Consider the following 17881-nt stretch of genomic DNA (forward strand, 5'->3'; position numbering starts at 1 on the left):
GATAAATATATATTAAATGCAGGATTTATACATATTTTTTTAAGGATATATCACGTTTTTGTAAGTTAAATATTAAAAATATGTAGTAAATTAATTTTCAGCTTGTAAATAAGAACACTAATCTGCTATAATTTATCTGTGTAGCTGTTTTCATTTATATTACTGGGAAATGAAGTTAATATAAAAGCAAAATACTGAATGTTTATCATTTGAAATTTTCAATCAATGAGTTTAGATTTTGTTGACTAAAACTATTGTTTTAAAAAATGCCAAATAAATGAAAAACATATGTATCATTTGTGTTTGTACAGTCCACTTTATGCTATAAAAAATTTAGTAAATTATATTTTCTTATGTGTATTAAATCTCAAATAAATCCTTTCAAAAAGAATTAGATTACTATTATCCTCTCCCTTCTGAAATTAATGGATAGATGCATTTCTCGAAATTTCTAACGTTTAAAAACTTTTTTTTATATAGTCTGCAATAGCAAATTAGAATAACTGAGAGCAGTTTTTGTATTTTGAGCTTTTAATATTCTGTATGTGCAAATTACTTTTGATCTCCTATCTGGCCTTGTTAATGTTGTACAAAGTAAGTCAGAATAAATATTTTGGTTCAGTTTGCTGTGCAATTGGTACTTACTGTATTATTGGTAGCTACAAACTTCAAGAGATAATATATTCAATATGCATTCTTTTTGTAACAACTTGTATTGCAGTTTAAAACCCGTGGCTTTTAAATAAATACATCTAATGCTTATTGTAAGTGGAGCTCTGAAATCAGAGGTCTTTGTTTTGTTTGTCTTATAAATCAGTTCCTTATTCATTCTTTGTCAGTTTTATGTTTCAATAATTTTTTAATTGCCAATTTTTTAAATTAGATGTAACAGTATCCAATCCAAAGATGTTTTTTAGTAAAAATTGTGGCCTCTCATTTCCCCCCTTTTTTAATATAGTAAACATTGCCATTTAATAGTTTACATAAAATTTCAATTAAGTACAATGGTTAATCTGCATTTCTTTGCAGAAATTCTTAGTAAATGACTAAATTTTCACATGCTTTTTACCTTGTTTATTATTGTAAATTTCAGAACATAGTCTGTAAAGAAAATTAAAATAATAGTAAATTTTTCAAGTCTAATATAATTGCAACAGAATTCTAATTAGTTTAATTAACTCAAAATTGGTTGGAAACTCCATTATTTAATTTTATAGTATACCGAACATTGAATTTATACTCTGATACAGGTATTGAGAATGTTGCTGAAAATGAATTAAGGTCATATTATTATATTGTCGCATTGAAAAGAGGTAGTGGACTTTCCATGGCCGAATGGTCATAGCACTGTTCTCATAATCAAGAGATCGTAAGTTCGAATCCCGCTAGTGACAATGCGATTCACAGTCTGTGTAAATATTTAATTCCTTGATTTTATGTTTTCCTTTATTTCATGTTCCAGAAGAGTCTGGACATTTTTTTTAGTTTACCAGACAAGTGTTCTGGACTTTTCTTACTGTCTCCAGAAAAGTATTCTGGAACTTTCCCTGCTAGTATAAAAGCAGATCTGTGAGTCACTGTGTTCTCAGTTCAGAGTTGAGTTAATAAACTGGTTTAGCTCTACTTCTTGTGTGTGTTTGTCATTGAGTTCCACACTAAAGAACCTACGTGACATTTTTTGGTGGAGGCGCCGGGTAAGAATCTAGTCAGCGTGGAAACGGATTTATGAAGAAGCGATCGCCTTAAAGGCCTTGAACCAGAATTTGGACTTTATAATCCACCACCCAGAAAAACAAGGAAAATGCCTGTGAAACAGGAAACTAAACCGGTCATCCTGACACCAGCACATCCACAATACAGGAATCCATCTGTATTTAAAGGAGATGTGGGACAGAACCCAAACAAATGACTTGGAGAATATGACAGAGTGTCAAAATTCAACAGATGGGATGACATGACTTGTCTTGCAAATTTGTTCTTCCTGGACGGCACAGCGAAACAATAGTTCGAAAATAATGAAGATAAATTGACTTCTTGGGATGTTTTCAAATCAATGTTGTTAAAAGAGACATTTAGAGAAACACAGCACTATGTAAAGAAGGGAGAAGATGAGCTAAAGAATAGAGCTCAAAAATCTGGTGAAAGCACGCAGTCGTGTATCCAAAGCGTATTGGGGTTATGCCATCAAGTCAAACCAGATATGTCAGAAGAAGAGAAAGTGTCTCATCTGGAGTCGCCTAAGATGTTTACCAGGCACTGCTGACGAAAGAAATAACCACTACGGAGGACTTTATTAAATGGTATAGAAAGATCGAAGAGATGCAGCAAAAGAGGATCCAGGGTAGGAAATTTGAAAGGCTCCCAAATGTCGTACCAATGGCTGTAATTGACCAACAACTAACTGGATCTGGTATCACTAGTACGTCAAATAGTGCGTGAGAAGGTCCAGCGCCTTATATCTCCAGTAGTCGGTCCCGAACTCCAAGACAAAGGCATTGAAGCCATTGTTCGAGAGGAAGGGGGAAATGCTTTGTCACAGACAACACCAGAGTGGACAAAGGTCAAACCAAGACGCCAACCTTCCTATGCTGACGTTGCCAGACGACCTACGCCCATAGCACAGTAACTATAGAGGAAGACAGATGTCTGGCGCACTCCTGATAGAAGACCCGTTTGTTTCCATTGTGGCCACCCTGGCCATGTAGTTCGATACTGCCGAGATCGCAAAGCTATTTTTGAGGCATATCAGGCTAATAGGAGAGATTTCGGCCGGCCGTCGTCGAATCAGGGAGGCTATGCCGACGAATACAGCCGCCTAGCAGCCCGAAGTTTGTCGCCTAGCCCATCACGAGGGCGATCGCCGACACGCCGCTATGGATCTCCGTCGCCATATAGAAGATCCAGTCAATCTCTTAACCGGAGAAATGAGCAAAACTAAGCTGTGCGACCTTCCTTGGAGATGAGACCGCTAGTGACAAAAATCCTCCGATTGCCGCAAAGATGTCCGGAAACAACATTGAAGTAATTGTCGACAATGAGTCAGTCCCTGCCCTTGTGGACTCTGGAGCCTCATTTTCTGTTATCTCGGAGAAGTATCGTCGCATACTAAAGAAAGTTATGTTTCCAACAACTAACAAAGTACCAAAGCAAGCAGGCTGGGAAACTTTGAATTAGTCGAAGGAGTCCTCTACAAGAAAAATTTTGATCCGTCCGGGAGAAAATTTCTACCAGTGATCCCGAAGCATTTACGACTCATTATTCTAGAATCTCTCCATGACGACCCTACCGCCGGACATCTAGGATTCACCAGGACGTTGATAGAATAAGAAAGCGATTTCATTGGCCAGGCTTGTACAGAAATGTTCGAAAATATGTGATGCACTGCCGAGAATGTCAAAGGAGAAAATCTATTCCTCAGAAGCCACCAGGTCTGCTGGTGGAATAGGCCAGTCCTTGCCTATTCCACCAGCTGCCGCTCCTTTCCATCGCATCGGAATCGACCTGCTAGGACGATTTCCAAAATCTGGCGACGGCAACAAATGGATTGTATTATGCACCGATTATTTGACACGGTACGCAGTCACCAGAGCTTTACCGACGGCGGAAGCTACACAAATAGCCGAATTCCTACTAGAGGACATAATCCTGAAGCATGGAGCTCCACGAGTTATCATTACAGACCGTGGTCAAGTATTCCAGTCCAAGCTGGTGTCCGATATTAATCGACTGTGCAATATCATTCATCGAATGACTACAGCCTATCATCCGCAAACAATTGGAAAGTATATATATGATCATGAAAAATTGAAATGTTTTTTCGGATATTGCAGACATTATGAATAAAGACAAGATAATTGTGAAGTTTTTCAGAGTTAATCATATCATATAGGGGCAATGTCTTATATTCATACGTTTTATATTTTGTCTAAGATGACAAAAACATTTTATGGATAATATGCAATTTTCCTTTTCTATTTTATTTATTTAATTGATAAAATTAATGTTTCATCAAAATTTATTTCGAATCAACACCTAGGCCGCGATGGCTTGGTGAGAAGGTCTCGGCTTCAGGAACCGGATGGTTTAAGCTTCGAGACCCGATTTCACCGAAGAACCGTCATGTAAGTGATCTGTTATAAATCCGTTTGGGTTAAACGTCCTTCCTCCTAATGTGGTGTGGAAGTTTGGGAGGAGCTGCCAGGTCATATGTCATTCTCGTCATCTGACTGCGGTTCAAAATTACGAGGTCAGTCCCAAAATAGTCCTGCTATTGCTTTAAAATGGGCCATTAATATAACTAAACTAAACCAAATCAACGCCATTACTCTTTCAATATGGATATTCCCTAAATAACTTGTGTTTGTGTGACAAATATTAATTTTACTTGCAGCAAAGATTTTTACTTACTGCAAATTTTGGGTGAAACATGTCTATCTCAAGATTTTTTTTCCGTCAAATCATTTCTTATATAAAAGTTGATGAAAATTTGTACTATATTATCAGAGACAATACAAAATGAAAAATCGTTCTTTTGAGTAGTATTTTACATTCCACTGCAGCATCTTTGTTTCGGTGAAGTCGAAAACCTTAAAAGATTCATTCGGATAATGGATATTTCTTATTCATCAAATGGATTTGAGAAATGAACAATTTATTGTTTAATTTCGACAGTCATAAGCTGATAATCAGTGTAAATACTGCAAACTTCGTTCCTGACTTCTTTCTGTTTTCTGATAACAAACGAATATCCCCAATCGCTTTAATCCTTAATACAACAAATTTTCCTTTAAACTTAGTGATAAAGTTGGTGTTTTGTGAGTAACAGATGTCCTATCCGATTCCTGATATCCTAAAATATATATATATATTGTGCATACGAATATGATACGGGTACTCACATGTTTTTGGGTTGTGAAAGCTTGGAGATGTTATTTCTGATATGACATACTGTAATTAAACATCTACTCTTTTAACACTCCTTTTTTAACGTCGACCTCTTATTTTCTAACAGATTGATCATCCTGTTGGTTGGATTCTTTAATATCCACAAAATAAATGGTATGGTATTTCTTCCCATTCCTTGAAATATTTTCCTTGCAGCTTTTAAAACTCGCGGATAAAAAGATTGTACAGAAATAGCATTTATCTCAAGTTGCAAAGGCGCAAAATTTCACCATTAGATATATTTTCACTTTAACAAGACGAACGCCGTCTTTAATGGGGAAAATGTGTAAGCTTTCCTAAAGATCAGAACAGTCTTTGTAAATTTGCATTCTCTACAAACACTCTTTCTCTTTAATTCATGAGTGTAGAGAATTTTCTCTGTATTTTGTCTTAAATGACCCAAGTATTCCACCTTGAGACGTTTACGAAGATCTTCACGAAGTCTCACTCAATATAAGTGGTTTTTTTTTTTTTTTTTTTTTTTTTTTTGCAGACTAACAGATCCAAGTTGGTACTTTCTTTTATTTCTTGTAAAGATGGAAAGTATCAATATGATTCAAGAGTGCCATCATCAGACACATATGTGATAGGTCTAGAGTTGACGACACTTTTACGTTCGCACAATAAAGAATTGAAGTCTTCATATTTCATCATACCTCAAATTCTCTTGAGTAAATCCTTAACCAAAGCCATTAGATATTCCCACCAGAGAGATGAAGGAAGCATAAATTTCCAAAATATTCTTTTTGCAGATCCTTCAACAATTACTTTATCTCAATCAATTTTCCACAAGATGACTGTTGGCCTACCCTTAAGAACTATAAATCTTTCACGTGATAGCAAAAATTTATCAGTTGGCATGGACGACACGAGTTTCAGACTTTTTCTTTTTTGCTCGGAAAACGGCGCAAGTAAATAAAACGATCTCCAATTTATTTTCATTTTTCAAGAATACTGGTTTTGCATGTTTTTAGAAAACTACCCGTTTTCTTAAGATTCAAAATATAGCTTGCAGAGCATCTTAAATTCTTAAAACTAAAATAATACTCCAGCAATTTAGAATTCCATCGGCTTGTTTATTACAGCGTATCTTACAAAGATTGCCAAATTCCAGAAGGTTTACAATTGATCATCAGCTATTATACAAAAAAATAAACGAAATAATATTAACAAAATATGTTTATAAAGGAAAAAATCGTTTGTTTTTACTCGTTAATAATATTTTAACAAAATAAAAATAGTAGCAAAAATGTCTGAAAAGGAATCGTCTGCTAAATGTATTAACAGATTTAGATTAGGATATTTACCGAACACTCCCACCTTTGATTATTCGTTAATAATTAAACAGCAAATAAGATAAATAAGCATTGGATACAAAGTAATTTGCATTGTTCAAGTCCTCAAAAATCTTGAAGGCACTTTTACTGTTCTATCTCTTCTTGTTGTAAGAGGCTTTTCATTAAGAGGGCTTTCATCTTCTGTACACTTTATCTCAAGAGGATAAACAGGACGTACAATCTCACTGCTTGGTGTTTTCAATCGCACTACTCTAACGTTTTTATCTTTACCTGGATAAACTTCAAGAATTTGAGCCATTGGCCACATTAATCTTTTCTTTGAATCATCTTCAATTAAGACAATTTCTCCAGGTTTTACTTCATAATAATTACTTTTCTTCCGTGGTTGTAATAATATGACTAGATATTCACGGCGAAATCTGTTTCTTAAGTATTGTCTAAGATTTAGTCGATATTTCAGACGCCTTTTAACATCGGTAGTGTCGAGTTGATCTAAATCGGGCATTCCCACCATCGAAATATCCTGTATAAACATTGATGGAGTGAGCGGAATGAGGTCATTGGGATCTTCGGATAAGTACGTAAGAGGTCTGAAGTTAATGACCGCCTCACAATCACATAAGATAGTAACTAACTCTTAATATTACAAGCAGGCATTCCCTAAAACACGTCTAAGAAGTTTTCTCACCATTTGAACAATCCGCTCCCAAAATGCACCCCACCAAGGTGCAGAGGGTGGTATGAATTTCCATGTTATTCTTTGGATAGAAGTTTCTCTTTCGATCACATCCCAATCCAGTTTTTTCAGCAAATTTTCAGCGTCTACAAAGTTAGTACCATTATCGCTGTAAATAACCTTTGGTCGGCCTCGTCTGGCTATGAACCGCCGAAGGCAAAGGAGGAAGGATCTATAAATAAGTAAATAAAAAGTAAAGTAAAAAAAGGATCAAGTGACAGTGTCAGTTCGAGGTGTATTGCTCGATACACTGCACACGTGAAAAGAACTATCCAACATTTTTCACCTCCCTTAAACGTAAGTGGTTCAGCTAAATCTACGCCGCTCACCTCAAATGCAGCTGATTATTCTACTCTGTCCTGAGGCAAACCGATAGGTTGGGTCTCTATTTTCCTGGAATCGTATCTCTTGCATCTTAAGCATTTGTTAATTTCTCTACAGATGGTTCTTCTTCCATTTATAATCCAGAAATTTTCTCGCAATTTCGATAATAAAATCTGCACTCCAGCATGAGAGTTTTCCCATATGAGCCTCTCTGACAAGAAGCTCTACTAACCTATGTTTTCCAGGAAGAAGAATGGGGTATCTAAAATTTCGCAAGTCATGCTTTTCAGTTAATTTTGTTTTAATCCTTAAAATACTCTCCTCATCTCTAAAGACATTGAGGGTCTTCAAACCTCTCACTGATTCTTCGGTGAAAGACTCTTCTTGAATCATCCTAATAATCCTTTTTTCTGCCTCATTTATTTCAGATGTAGTCAAACATCCCTCCTTTCTGCATTCCTTTTCGGTCTTAGAATTATGCTGAAATCTTGAAATCTAACCCAAAATTTTAATGATTTTGGCGTAGCTGGAAAAGCGAGAGAAAAGACTTGCGGTAACAGGAGAGTTGTTTACAAAACTAATTGATTTTCCACATTTTTCTACAGATACAATCTCTTCATTAACATGGTGATTAGATTCTGGCCACAAATCCTCACTTACGAGTAACCATTTGGGTCCCTCCCACCATTTAGAACTGAGAAGCTTCAAAACGGAGCATCCACGAGAGGGCAAATCAGCGGGGTTTAATGGTCCTGGAACATGTCTTCAGTCGTCTATATTTGACAGCTTCCGAATTTTATTCACTCGATTGCGGATAAAACCACTCCAAGGTTCGTTTCGTCTGATCCACTGAAGAGCTGTGGTAGAGTCGGTCCAAAACTGTGTTTTCACATTTGCAATATTTAAATTCTCTTTTACAAATTTTAAGAGTCTTGCACCAATGCAACAGGCAAGCAATTCCAGTCTCGGTATACTAATGGATTTTAATGGAGCTATTCTAGATTTAGCAGCTAGTAATTGTACATGGACTGATTGGCATCGGATGAATACAACAGCTGCATATGAAATGCCGCTCGCATCGCAAAATACATAAAAGCTAAAGGAAGAAACATTGCTGCTAAAAATTTTCCTTGGAATTTTCACAAGATGTAACAATTTAATATCTTCTATCCATTTAAGAAATTTTTCCTTCATATCCGTTGATACTTCCGAATCCCAGCTTTGTTTTGATCGCCAACACTCTTGCAATAATATTTTAGGTTTCAAAGAGACTGGAGAAGTAAAACCAATCGGATCAAAAACTCTATTGGCATAAAATAAAAATCACCCGTCTAGTAATTGTATCGGGTGGAATTTCCAATAAAGAATTATCACAAAAGAGCACATCTGATTTTTCCCGCAAAAGTCCTAAAACAGGAATTGGTTTGGGATCTTTTAATGAAATTGCCTCTCCTGTGAATTCCCAACCTCTAAGATCAAACTTGGCTTGCGCCATCAGCTTTGCTGAATCTTCAATAAAGTATTGCAGTTCCTGCTCTGAATCTACAGATGTCACAAATTGTCGACATAAAGTGAGTTCTTTAACTTCACAGCAGTATCATGGTAAGGAGAAGATAAATACTGGTCCAAATGATGGTGGATGACTGCACTCAACAGAAAGGGGCTGCAATTCAGAACAAAAACTACTCTGGCATGCTGATAAACTTTAGTCACATCTCTGCCCTCATTCTTCCGCCACAGAAATTTCAAATATTTTCTATCTTCTTCAACAACCGATATTTGAAGAAACGCCTTTTTGATGTCTGATACAACACCAAAAGTTTTCTCCAGAAATTTCATAAGTACTGACGGTATCGTCTCTATAAAATTTGGACCTTTCATCAAACAATCATTCAATGTGAGATTACCACTTGATTTGCATGAAGCGTCAAAAACTGGCCGCACTTTAGTCGTGGAATCATTTTAAAATATTCCTCGATGAGGTAGGTAGTGACCAGGATCCTCATCAGAATCTTCTATAATACCTTTTTTCTTCCATTCTTCGAAGACAGCATCATAACCCTCGAATTGATTGCTCTTTAACAACTTCATGCTAGTAGAAACGAGCCTTTTCCCAGCAATGTCTCTATTTGTAGGTAGTTCATCTTGACTGCGCATCCAGGGAAGCTTAACCTCATATCTTCCATCCCCGTCAATTTTTGCATTTCTCGAAAAATAATCAAAAGCTGTACTTTCTAAGTCTTTTGAATTATCAGTCTCACATGGGTCTATTATACCTAGAGTTTCTAGTCTCAACAGGTCTGAAATGTCATTACTTTGAATAAAAATATAGAGAGAGGAGTTTTTGTTGAAAATAGCTTTTGGTTTTCCCATTACACTCCAACCTTTCCTTCCACTCCTTTCGACAGCAATCAAACCAAGGGACATATATTTCCTGTGAAGAGATTTCCAGCATAATCAGCTCCTATCAACAACTCTATAGGCATCGAGCTTTTCCCAACGTCAGTGAATTAGATACCTTTATTCTGTAAGTCCTTGACCCATGGACCCTTTTGTATGCTAGAAATATAATCACAAATAATATCCTGATTCAAAACTTGTATCTTACAAGAATAATTTTTCTTCAAATTGCTCACTGACAGTTCATAACAATTATGTTTCTTCTTGGAACTAGCTCCGCCAAATACTACATGCGTTAAATTTTGGCTTCGTTCTGTGGTTATTTTCATTTGATTTACAGTAGACTTCGAAATATATGATTTTTGCGATCCTGTATCGAATCATGCTCTTACTACTTTGTTTCTTCCACCCGTCTCAATTAATACTAAAAGTGTTTGCAAAAGAATTTCCGGTTCACTTTGATTTGATAACACTATATTTCCATCAGTGCTGGGACATTCTGCAGCGTTAGGTTTGGCGTTATTGAACTTTTCAGGACACATAATTGTCCAATGTCTTCGCTGACAAAGCATACATTGAACACTAGATTTACATTTTTTGGAAACGTGTCCAACCTTTAAACAGGCAAAGCAGGCCTTATTCTTCTTTAAAATATCTTGTTTTTCTTCCAAAGACATTTTTTGTGCTTTGAAACAGTCGTGACAATTATGAACTTTTCCACAAAATAGACAAGATTTCAAAGATTTTGCTTCATAAACCAAATCATTAGCCGTGGGAACAGGAGTTTCGAATTCTCGATATTTTTTACTCTGCCTCCAAGTTTCTGTGGAATTGAAGCCTGATTTTGCCATCAAAATCCTTTCTTCCCCTTCAACTTTCGTTCGGAGAAATGATAGCAATTGCGACAATTTATCGCCATAAGAATTTGTATCATCTACTTTCTTTACCACTGGATTTCGTAGCCATACTCTCAATAAATTTTCAGGAATGCAAGATTCCACTAGCGGGAAAAAGCATAGAAGCGTATTTTTTGGTAGTTACTCCAATAGACTCTAGTGACCTTAAATATGACTCTAATTTACCATAGAGTTGCATTATATTCAATTTTGAATTCATATTAACAGCATTTTTTACTACTAATGAAAGTAGTTCTCTTACATTGTATTCAACAAGAAGTTCTTCGCGGCCAAATCTAGCCTTCAGGCTGTCAACAACTTTAGCATAATTTTTTGCGGTCAATGGATAACTATCAACTATTTCCCGCGCACTACTGCCTATTATTGTAATCTGTATGAGATATTGAAATTTTACTTCATCGCCGATGGTAACGTCCTCGTGAATTCTGCCAAATTGGCTCCAAAAACTAATCCAATCTTTAACTTCACCGCCAAACTAAATTAATTCTATTTCGGGAAGTTTTAATTTAGCTTTCTTAACATTTACTGATTCTGGCGCTTCGGATATAGAAGAAAGCTTTTCTAAACATGCTTCTACACGAATCCGTGCAGCATCTAATTTTTCACGATATTCTTCTATTTTTTCATACTCTTCTTCAGATTTAGCAGCTACTAATGCTTTACATACGTTGTCATAAAATTCTGCCAAATTAGCAGCAACTCTTTCTAAAGAACAAAGTTTTATTTCAATATCATCACGATTTAAATTTTCTTCATTCAAAGCCGTTATTACTGCATTATAACGTTTCGTAAAATTCGTCCAGACTGGACTACATCTTTTCATCCGATCTTCCATAATCGAAACCGAGAGCAACGGGAAACGAAAGTTTAATTTACTGACCTTTTTCTTCAAACACGTCCGGGTCACCACAATTTTGCATGCTTTCTAGAAAACTACCCGTTTTCTTAAGCTTCAAAATATAGCTTTCAGAGCATCTTAAATTCTTAAAACTAAACTAATACTCCGAGCAATTTAGAATTCCATCAGCTTGTTTATTCTTTCAACATAACAGCGTATCTTACAAACATTGCCAGATTCCAGAAGGTTTACAATCGATCATCAGCTATTATACAAAAAAAATAAACGAAATAATATTAACAAAATATGTTTATCAAAGAAAAAATCGTTTGCTTTTACTTTTTAATAATATTTTAACAAAATAAATATAGTAGCAGTTATAAAATGTCTGAAAAGGAATCACCTGCTAAATGTTTATTAACAGATTTAGATTATGATATTTACCGAACAACTTGGCAGGCTAAGTCGATTCTCGTTATTTCAAATATAGCAGCAGCATTGATTCGATCGTCAGAAGGAAGAGCGAAATTCACTTCAGCTTGTTTAGTATTAAATTTTTCGTACGTAAATCTTTGTCGGATTACTTTGCGAACTGTTCTTCAGCTTTTTGATGGTCAATATTTTTCTCTCAGGCTTGCAATCAGAGCCTGAAAACAACAGATTTTGGAATTCCTTGTACTTGTACATAATAAGACTTATAACAACAGGAAGAATTATTGAATAACTGAAGGAAGAATTATTGAAAAAATGAAATCTTCAGTGTCTTCTCGCAAAGTCATTCATTCCAAATAATCCATTTTTATCTACAACATACTGGAGATTTCTTAATTTTTCTACGTAAATGAAGCAAATAAAGATTTCTGTATAACATGCATGATTTTTGTTTCTGCCTCTTTCCATCCATTAGTCGAGGCAACATTCCTATTCTCCTAATTCTTGAATTATAATTTAATTTTTAGAAAAAAAAAGTAATTATAAATTTGCGTGCTTTTTTAAATATTACATAAATTAAATTAACAATTTAAGAAATGATTTTAAGTAATCTATGTTATTTATTTTTAAATACAAAAATAAAGGTTTTGTGTCTCAATGCACGAGTTATAACTTAATTTTTAAAAGAAAAATAACTATGTTCATTTATACAGTACTTGAATTATAATTATAATTTTGTGTCAAAATAATTATAAATATAATTTTAAAGATAAAAATAATTTAAATAACTATTATCCTCTTAAAATCATTAAAAGTTGTAAATTTTGGGATTTTAATGATGACAAATTATTTGCTATAACTCAACGAAGTTGTATTTATATTAGAAATTAAAGAGAGCAATTGAAATTAATAAAAATATATCTACAAATGCTCTCAATATTAATAATCGAAAAGAAAAAGTAGAAAGCAGGGTTAAGTTATAAAACACATTGGCAGATGGTTCAAAATTTTTAATAATGTGATACAGTGTATGCTGCCCGGATTTCTGAAGAAGGACGAATACTGAAGGTAAATAAAGTTTGTTTTGCAATTGATTCCTTTTATTGTGTTTTTCTTGTGGATAATCATTATTTATCATTTGTGCAAGATGTCAAAATATATCTTATTTCCAGTGTTTTTATAATATTTACCATTCTGGTTGTTGTACGGAATATGAAATTATTGAAATATTCCTAAGATAACAGTGATTATAATTAATATATATCATCATTTGAGTTATAATTTTAATTATCTTTTCTGCTTAAAAACAAAATTATAATTCAAGAGTTAGGTGAATGAACATTTATTTTTGCATTATGCAAGAGTTATATATAAATTAAAACTGCCTGTAAACTCTATTTAAACGATTTTTTAAATATTTTTGAGAAAAAAACGTATTTATATCTTAAAATTCTTTAAAAATTAAATTAAAATTCAAGTATTAAAAGAAAATGCACTTATTTTTCCATAAAAAAAAGGAATAACATGTTAATTGAAACAGCCTCTAAATTGTTAATTTAATTAAAACAATTTTGGATATATTTTTTTAAAACGCATTCATATTTTTAATTATTTTCTTCTAAAAATTAAATTATAATTCAAAAATTAAGAGAATAACCTACATTATTTTTCCATAAAAATTTAAAAGCATTTTTATTGAGTGAATTTAGAAATAAATATGAAAGAATTTTGAAAGAAAACAAATTTAAAAAAAAAAAAAAAAACTATCCCAGGACAGAATTCAGATCTCGCGAACGCTAAGCCAGTGTCTTAATGACTGACTGTGTTGTTCGGACGCTCGGATACGGGGACACATTATTAGTATATAAGCTAGGCTGGAAGAATGAGGGTCATTTTTATCGAAATTGGCTGGCTATTGCGCTTTAATATTTTCATGAATGAACATTCCAAATTTATTCTACCATTATATTAAATCACATACCGAACTCAATTTTTCAACTCGTGCCCTCCCCTTGTGAGGCGAATATGCTACAATAAAGTTACGGTGATATTATTTTTTAAAAGAGGCTGGATAAAATATTTTGTAAATATCACGACAAGCTTATTCTTTTATGTAAATGCCTAGTTATATATGAAAAAAAATGAACATGTTAAAATTGAACTATTTAAACATCAGATTTTCTATGTACTTATTTTATTGTGTATATTTAAATTTAAAAACAGTGCATTTTACCCAGAGAAGGAGAAACGAAAGGAAGAAATGTTCTCTTTCTCCATGGCATTTTATTAAAAAGGAATTAGATTTTGAATTTGACCTACCTATCTTCATTCTTCGGAACCGGAAGACTTCAGGTTCGAAACCCGATTCCACCGAAGGACCGTCGTGTAAGGGGGTCTGATGCACGCTCTCCTGTGGTGTGGAAGTTTGTAGAGGGGGCTGTCAGCTCAGGTTTCGTCATCTGACCGTAGTTCAGAATTACGAGGCTCGTCCCAAAAATAGCTCTGGTGTGGCTTTAAAAGCAAGGTATTAATATAAATAAACCAAACTAAACTAATCCTTATCTTTATTTTAAGGCGCATGTTCTTAGCATTAAGTACTTGTTTCCTCTCAAAGCTTCAGAATAACTATTTTAATAGTCGCTTTTTTGACATATTTACCCAAAGTCTCTTCAAAGTTTAGAAGCCCTTGCAAATATATAATTTTTGTCATGAGTTTGTCATTGAAAAAAAAAATTAAAGAAAAAAAAAAAATCCCTGATTGCATAGTTATAATACTGAATGCAGAATCTGGAAAATTTTAGGGACTAATTTATTTAAAAACGTTTGGTGCACACTTGGTAAATATCTTTTAGTGAAGGTAAAAAAGTTTTATCATACCACATATATTTATTTGAAAAATATTTCATTAGTGAAACAATTGCAGGTTAATGAATTACATTCAGAAAACAGATATTTGACTGTTAAATAAATAAACCTAATTTAGAATTACACAATTTACTTACTCCAGTGATTTAAAGGGAATTCACATCATTTGGCTACAACGAAACACCTCTAATTAACAGATTTATTGCAAAAAAGCATCGACAATACCTTATTAAACTATACCTTATCTGGGGGCACGGCAGTGCCTCCACCAAGTCGAGCAAAAACAAGCGGCTCGGCCGTACCATCCTTTTCTCGAAACAGTTCAGGCCATTTTCGACCCCCTATAACTTTGTTATGGATAAAACTAGAAGCCTGAATTTTCAGTAACCAAGCAGGCATTATATAAATACGGTATATTTCAAATTTCATTAAATTTGAACCAGTAGTTTAAGAATTATAACTAGTCAAAGTTTGTGAATTTTGTCACTGACTGACTGATTGACTGACCGATCATCAAAACTCTAAGGCACTTCTAGCAGACATAGAAGCTTCAAATTTAGAATACAATTAGTGTTTAGTGTATAAATCAAGGAAAAACTAAAATATGCGTGTAATAAGGGACGGATCGACAAATTTTTCGAAGTTTCGAGCATTATCCAGTTTGTCGGAAAATTCGTCGCCAAGTCGCCAAATGGTCGCCAAGTTTGTCACCAAGCTCTGGGATCACTGGCTCGGCATCCGACAGCATCCAATACAGATTACTGTAAAACGGCCTTTCTTATGATGACACTATTTGCTCTGGGAAGCAAAATTACAGGTTTGTAACAATATCTAATTTGAAATAATTCAATTTGAAGCTGTGGAAGCTGCAAACGCAATGGGTGACTTTCAAAGAATCAATCTGGTAGAAGAAGAGCAAACTGATCTTCAAAGTATGATCGTAAAACTTAATGCCGCTCAAAAAAAGAGTCTTCGATATGATCACAAATAAAATGGACACAACCGATAATAACGCTGACGTTTTACGCTGTTTTGTGAGTGGAACTGGTGGCACTGGAAAGAGCTTTTTAATAAAAACTCTGAAAGTTTGGGTTAAGACGTATTTAAACACAAAAGGGGCAGTTAGTGCTCCAACAGGAATAGCTGCATTCAATGTGAATGGATTGATTATACATAGACTATTGCAGCTGCCTGTAGAACACAAGCAAACACCGAAGTACAAGCCACTTTCTGATGAAGTGCTCCAAGTTCTGAGATCAGATTTGAAGTCTGGACGGCTTACATCTAATAAATGTCGACTTTGGAAGTATTAAAGCGCAGGAATCCGCAATTTGTGAATACAACAGACTGAGAAGCATTTACCGTTCAGACATGTCAAAAATTGTAACATCAAAGCTTACGAGAAAAACGCATAGAGACAGGGAGTGGGCTTTGAGAAAAACTGTAGCTGAAGCTCAAGAAGTAGTACCGGAAAAGAAAAAGTGGAAGACTACATACAAAAATAAGAAAAGGACTATCTACAAAAAGAAATGAGATGCCATCAAAAACACAACGTGTAAAAAAACCAAGTCTCGCAACTCAGTTCTTCTATCGTAAAAAGTTGTGAGATCCATGTAATACCAAGTCGGTCCATTTATTCAGTCCCTACTTAAGAGTCCTTCTGTCTTAAGTTATTACGTAATTAGATAACCTAACAACATCTTATAGTGACCATATCAATATTAAAAATCTTTTATGGTTTAAATAAATAGATTGACTTGGCAATCGCACTAAACAATCTAATTTAATATAATATGTTAATGTAATCTAATTTAATGTAAAGATACATTGTGTTTTCATGCGATGGCCAAGTCATGCAGAGTCATACTGTCTTTAATGTCTGCCATAGTTACCAGATGTCCTCGATAAATAAGTTTACTATCCCTACAGCCAAAAATCACAAGAAATAAGAATTGGAGAACGAGATGGTCTGGTTATCGGGAATCCATGATTAATTATTCTATTATTAGTAAAATTTTACAAAAGGAACTGCTGTACACAGAGTCCAATATATGCAGTCGTGCGCTCCATCTTGCATAAACCTGACTGAAATTCATTTACTGTTCTATGAATTGCTAGGTTTCTATATAGGAAGTTCAGTGCAGTTAATAATGACTCTGGAGTCTTTATTTTCAGAACCAAACTGCTTTGTCGTGGTTTCAATAATTAATGACTTTGGAGGAAATAGAGGTAACAATTTCAACTTTTCATAAAAAAACTATTGTCAGAAAATTAAATTACGTTGAAACAGTAGAAGCTGAAATTTCAAACAAAATAGATAAAAATTCATTTGAAATCCCAGTCTTTAATTTAACAAGGAACAGATTATACAAATCAACTGGACGATAGGACAGATTTAATTTTTGAAGATCTGCTTCAGAATTCAAAAAAGAATATATACAGAGAAAAACCTTTCTTTAGTGAAACCTGTCAGTGCCCTCATTTTAATATCATCAACAATATTCTTCGGAATGAATCTTTCTTTCTCACAGAATCCTGAAGTTCTTGCAGCTAATTTTACAAACTGCTGATCTTGTCGATTATTTCAGAAAAAGAAATAGGCTGGGAAGAAGCAGAATACATTCCACTGAAATCAGAATTCAAATAATTTTGCATAGTAATCAATTCTCTTGCATTTATATACTTAATTAAATGATATGTATTTTCAAAACTATATATATATATATATATATAAAGCTCAATGTGTGTGTGTGTGTGTGTGCGTGTGTGTGTGTGTGTGTGTGTGTTAGCGCTCTACAGAAAAGACCATTTGACCTACAACTACCAAATTTATTACGTCTATACCTTGGAGGTCGGGAATGTGCACCTGGGGTTCCTTTTTTTTGAAATTTTAATTATTGATTAAAAACTAACTTCCCCACCAAAAAAATCCTTTTATTTTCCCCACCGCCAAATGAGTAAGGCTTCAGTTTTTTTTTCCAGCAGCAATGAGGCTAGGGCTAACATGTTTCGGCCGATTATTTCAAACGATTCTGTTTCTTTTCTTAATGTTTTATGCATTTAAAATTAAACATTGTTAATTAATCGATCTTTCAGATTCATGCTGAAGTACTTTTGAATTAAAATA

The 17881-nt window shown here is 34.2% G+C and overlaps 2 protein-coding genes across 2 annotated transcripts; one reads left to right on the forward strand and one right to left on the reverse strand.

Moving 5' to 3' along the window:
* Window positions 1-3390: 3390 nt before the first annotated feature.
* LOC129962352 (uncharacterized protein K02A2.6-like) lies at window positions 3391-5531 on the forward strand. The gene is made up of 2 exons (XM_056076099.1): window positions 3391-3782; window positions 5438-5531. The coding sequence occupies exons 1-2, from the start codon at window positions 3391-3393 to the stop codon at window positions 5529-5531; spliced, it is 486 nt and encodes a 161-aa protein (XP_055932074.1).
* Window positions 5532-6336: 805 nt separating this feature from the next.
* LOC129962353 (uncharacterized) lies at window positions 6337-7695 on the reverse strand. Its single transcript, XM_056076100.1, has 3 exons — window positions 7535-7695; window positions 6931-7150; window positions 6337-6849 (listed from the first exon to the last, which is right to left on the reverse strand). Exons 1-3 carry the CDS (start codon window positions 7693-7695, stop codon window positions 6337-6339), a joined length of 894 nt encoding a protein of 297 aa, XP_055932075.1.
* Between the last annotated feature and the right edge of the window lie 10186 nt (window positions 7696-17881).

The sequence above is a fragment of the Argiope bruennichi genome, chromosome 2, assembly GCF_947563725.1.
Source record: "Argiope bruennichi chromosome 2, qqArgBrue1.1, whole genome shotgun sequence".
Classification (NCBI taxonomy): Eukaryota; Metazoa; Arthropoda; class Arachnida; order Araneae; family Araneidae; genus Argiope; species Argiope bruennichi.

Bases quoted from the DNA above. Each gene is read 5' to 3' on its own strand.
- LOC129962352 (XM_056076099.1), top strand. From the start codon at position 3,391: ATGTCAAAGGAGAAAATCTATTCCTCAGAAGCCACCAGGTCTGCTGGT. The intron at 3,783-5,437 runs GTATATATATGA...TTTTTTTTGCAG, and splicing joins CATCCGCAAACAATTGGAAA to ACTAACAGATCCAAGTTGGT.
- LOC129962353 (XM_056076100.1), bottom strand. From the start codon at position 7,695: ATGATTCAAGAAGAGTCTTTCACCGAAGAATCAGTGAGAGGTTTGAAG. The intron at 7,151-7,534 runs GTTAGTAGAGCT...ACTTATTTATAG, and splicing joins CTTCTTCCTGGAAAACATAG to ATCCTTCCTCCTTTGCCTTC. The intron at 6,850-6,930 runs GTGAGAAAACTT...TGTGATTGTGAG, and splicing joins GGGAGCGGATTGTTCAAATG to GCGGTCATTAACTTCAGACC.